At 30.4% G+C, this 5,000-nt stretch overlaps 1 protein-coding gene across 1 annotated transcript in view; it reads left to right on the top strand.

Annotated features, from left to right (window-relative positions):
• The first annotated feature begins 728 nt into the window (after window positions 1-728).
• LOC144965177 (uncharacterized) overlaps window positions 729-5,000 on the top strand; it is a 68,516-nt gene continuing 64,244 nt past the window's right edge. Inside the window, exon 1 of the mRNA XM_078900240.1 lies at window positions 729-1,615. Within this exon, the coding sequence (XP_078756366.1) occupies window positions 1,034-1,615 (582 nt within the window). The 5' untranslated portion in view covers window positions 729-1,033. The remainder of the gene's footprint in view (window positions 1,616-5,000) is intronic.

Here is a 5,000-nt window from a genome sequence, read left to right as displayed (position 1 = left end):
TATAATAATAATAATAATAATAATAATAATAATAATAATAATAATAATAATAATAATAATAATAATAATAATAATAATAATAATAATAATAATAATAATAATTGAAAAAAAAATGACACGATAACTCAAACAATGCAATACAAAGTATTAAGAAAAGTATTTAGATCAGAGGTTCGCGAATAAGTTGCAGCTCTTCTCTATCTCAAGATCGGTTGATCAAACCTAGGAAGTGACATCGGAGGATTGATCATCATGAAAACCCCGGGCATGAAGCTTTGATGTCGACCTCAGAGCTTTGATCAACGGATTCACGAAAAACGCTACTTCAGAGGTTAGATCATCGGACCGTCGATCACAAGTGCCAAAGAAAAGGGTTTGAACTCGGGATACTTGTATCAAAGTTAGCCAGTAGATTTATAAATACACCGTAACGCTACACATGACCCCAGTATTAAATAGTTGAGATGAAATATATCATTAAATAATAAGTTTGAAAGGGAATTGATAAGTTAGAAGAGAGAATATATAAAGTGTGTGTGTGTAGTGTGTGTTTCTGTGTGTGTCTGTGTGTGTTTGTGTGTGTGTTGAGAGAGAGAGAGAGAGAGGGAGAGAGAGAGAGAGAGAGAGAGAGAGAGAGAGAGAGAGAGAGAGATAGGCCCTCTCCCTAACGCCATCACAGTTCCAGGACCAAAGAATGTACCCGTCGCTCCACGCTCGCCAAAACAGTCACTAACAACGCCGACCGCACGACGGCCAATCGCGTGGGAGGTGAGATAATATTAGCCACCAATACTTCGTCAGTTAAGCCAGTTATAAAAGCCAACAGAAATCTAACAGATTTTAGAGGCACATCCCAGAAACCAAGATATACAGAAACGTTCATCATTTACTTTAAAAGTGAAAGGCATTTTGAAGATTTAGAAACGATTTACTTTTAACATTGTTAATAGTTAGAGAAGAGCTATCGGTGCTTTATAATTGTTAAAACTATCTACGATTAATATAAAGACAAACATTTCCTTCAAGAACTAAAATGCGTCATCTTAAGATTTTGCCCCAATCTACCGCCATGGCTATTCAGTTGGTTGTCGTTATAATTTCAATGGTTTTGCTAGATTTAACACAATCTTCGGAATCAACATCTGCCTTTTCATCTGCCAACAAAGCTCTATCATCATTATCGTCATCCTCCTCATCATCTTCGTCCAATAGGCATAAAAGAAGAGTTACGGATGAGGCAGCATTTTTTGGAGACGATTCAGACACTCAGCAAGCATTGGAAGCATTGAAGAGAGCGCCGGGATGGGGAAAACGATTTTACGAAGGTGGTGCTGTAGACGATAAACGTGCCCCTGGGTGGGGTAAACGGGCCGACTTTCAGGGCGATGACGAGGACCAAGATGATATGGACAAGAGAGCTCCTGGATGGGGAAAGCGTGCACCAGGATGGGGAAAGCGTGCACCAGGATGGGGCAAAAGAGCACCCGGCTGGGGCAAACGGGCTCCTGGCTGGGGCAAGAGGGCTCCTGGATGGGGCAAGAGATCTGACGTTGCTGGAGAACTGTGTCAGAGGCTGGATGCTGCCGTGGAGGGCTACTTGATAAAAGCACGACAGGTGAGTGCGATGATGCTAGTTTTGCATTCTTCTTGCTTTGTTTTTTTTTTGTTTACGAAAATGAAGCAAATTTCAATCATTTTGATATTTTTCGTTATGCAATCTTCTTATCATGTATACAATGTAAACGGATATATTGGACCGGTTGGTCTTCTAAGCCGTTTCACTCCTTGTTAAAACTATTTGAGTTTCTTATTCCTCCTAGAAATACTCAAATTTGAGATCCTTACCAGCGAAAACAGAATACGAAACATTAATGATACATAACTGAAATTATCAGTTCATATGCAGTTGTGCAATATGTATTTTGATAAGTTGTTACATATGTATATGATATTATACAACCAACATTGTTTTGAGACGCTATACTAAATGTAAACCAAGTAAATTTCTAACTTTCTAAGAAAGAACTCTTAACAATAAAATGACAAGAAATATATTTATCAAGAAACAAATTAACTTTGAGTAACTCTGTTTCCACCCGACTGTTTTGCAAACGCTTGTAGAATGTGAATAAAATTATTGTATACTATATAAACCTATAATAGCCTATAATAGATATGAACTAATTCACTCCGATTTTTTATCTCAGTCATTTTAAAATAAGTAGGTTATTGAACGTAGAAAGTAAATATTATAAATTCATCAGAAGACAAGTCCACTAGAAAAAAAAAACCCTCTTGCTTTGACAACGATTTTAACCATTTAATGAAATCACATGTAATGGCATGGTTCTATGATGTATCTATAATTTAATAGTTATTAAAGTAAGCCAATTGCATCATGTTATTGTTAAAAATTGACATATGAACTAAAATGCATGAAGACAAGAGGTTCTATACTAATGTAATTATTTGTGAAATAATCATTTATTGAGGATCCTTTTTATGTTCCCTATTATAATACTAATTACATGTTGCTGTAAAACCGATTTTACTTTAACATAAAAGCAAAATATTATTACAAAATCCTTTGTAACAATCGTATGACTTCAGGAAATATGTTTCTCCTGCACACATCCGGTTTTACCCAAAGTAGATTTTGACGTGTGAAGGTATTTTTACCACTTCGATAATTGTCTTTGATAATATTGGTTAAATGTTCACCTGTTGTTGAAAATAATAAATATTGAAAGGAAACAGCATGTTTGAGGTCATTGGAAGTCTGGGGTAAAGGTTTGCATATTATTATCTTATAATTGAGTTTGATATAGAACACCAGTCTGTCCTTTTACTAGCACAATCGTAATTCCCTTTTAACGTAAGGGTTTTGATGGAAACGATTGTATTGGTGTCTCTTCAATGGGTACAGATCGAAGTGTATCTATTTGCATGTTTGATAGCCAACTTGGTATGGTCTCAGTGTAGAAATGGAGATACTCTCAAACAAACACACAATAGTGTCCATAACAACAATGTTAAAACGGACCCATAATTGTGTGTGGATATAGCCCTGCAAAATATTTCACGCCGGTGGAGATAAAAATAAAGCCTTTTACTGACACTTATTTGCCATGAAGGTTTCGATCAACGTTTACGATTATTATAAAATTCTGTTCTTGAAAGAACTCTAATTTAGTATTATTATTATTATTATTATCATTATTATTATTATTATTATTATTTTATTATATTATTATATTATATTATTATTATATTTTATTATATTATTATATTATTATTATCATAATATTATTATTATTATTATTATTATTATTTTATTATTATTATTATTATTATTATTATTATTATTATTATTATTATTTATTATTATATTATTATTATTATTATTATTATTATTATTATTATTATTATTATTATTATTATTATTATTTATTTATTATTATTATTATTGATATTATTATAGTATATAATATATAATATTATATATAAATTATATATATTATATAATAATGATTAATAATAATAATTAATAATAATGATAATAATAATAATATATATAATAATAATAATAATAATAATAATAATAATAATAATAATAATAATAATAATAATAATGATAATAATAATAATAAAAATAATATAATAATAATAATAATAATAATAATAATAATAATAATAATAATAATAATAATAATAATAATAATAATAATAATATAATAATAATAATAATAATATAATAATAATAATAATAATAATAATAATAATAATAATAATAATAATAATAATAATAATAACAATAATAATAACAATAATAATAATAATAATAATAATAATAATAATAATAATAATAATAATAATAATAATAATAATAATAGTAATAATAATAATAATATAATAATAATAATAATAATAATAATAATAATAATAATAATAATAATAATAATACATCATTTATATGGTATCATGTCTAGTGAACACAGAGCTCTAACCGAATATTGAGATTACAATAAATATTAATGATTCTGTACTTTTTCCCACTCACAAACACGTAGACACACACACACACACACACACACACACACACACACACACACTGCACCGCGTAGATAATTAATTTGATAATTGGATTCAGTAGTCTGATGTCACGCAGCCCGGCAACGGCGGCCATCTTGGTTCTAAACAAAGAAAATCATTACTTTTTATTCTTCATGCTGGCTAGAACTTTTCATTCCCTTTTCATATGCCTTTTGATCAGAATGTGTAAAAGTCAAAACATGATCAAATTTATGTGTTTTTTTTCCCTCTGGATACGTTTTTATGCTCGCCGGAGAAATATTTCATACGGGCGTCCGCCGTTGTTCCGATAGTTTAGAGCCAGTGTTACTAAGTTACCATGCGTCATTAGGAAGGAAGTGACGTTATGACTATTGAATCCTATTGAAAATACATAACTAAGAGATTCATATCCAATAATCATCCAAGATGTAACAATTTTAGAATGGCCTCAGAATCTCTCACTTTGATATTAAGATCAAAGGGAAGAGACTTCCATACCAGGGACAGCGAGAATAGCACATAAGACCTATCTGCAAATCGCTTGGAACTTCTTTTTTGGGGCATTAAAAACAAAGGTTTTAGTCTATGGTTCCAGATACATATGTGATGCTAGCCAAGTAAACAGGAGTTGTATCATTAAAAATGTGGTTTGTTTCTTTTAAATATCCTAAATTATTTCAAGAAGCCAATGTAAACATTGGCGATGTAATATGTTCCTTTGTTCCGTTTTCAGAACAATTCTGGCGGGTTGTGTTTGTAAAAATTGTATTTTTTAAATCATGTAATCAGGGAGAACATATATCAAACAATAAACGATGATATCAATATTTTTAGAGAAATTTGATTTAAGAAATCTGCCATTTTGACCTTTTCTCCCAAGCTCAGTGTACACTTTTGTGCATATTTTATTGATGTGAGGTTCCATA

The sequence above is a fragment of the Berghia stephanieae genome, chromosome 2 (genome assembly GCF_034508935.2).
Source record: "Berghia stephanieae isolate SIO BIC M18660-M18661 chromosome 2, UCSD_Bste_1.3, whole genome shotgun sequence".
In the NCBI taxonomy this organism is placed as follows: Eukaryota; Metazoa; Mollusca; class Gastropoda; order Nudibranchia; family Aeolidiidae; genus Berghia; species Berghia stephanieae.
The sequence above is the reverse complement of the archived record's forward strand: the minus strand, read 5'-3'. Positions and strand labels throughout refer to the sequence as shown.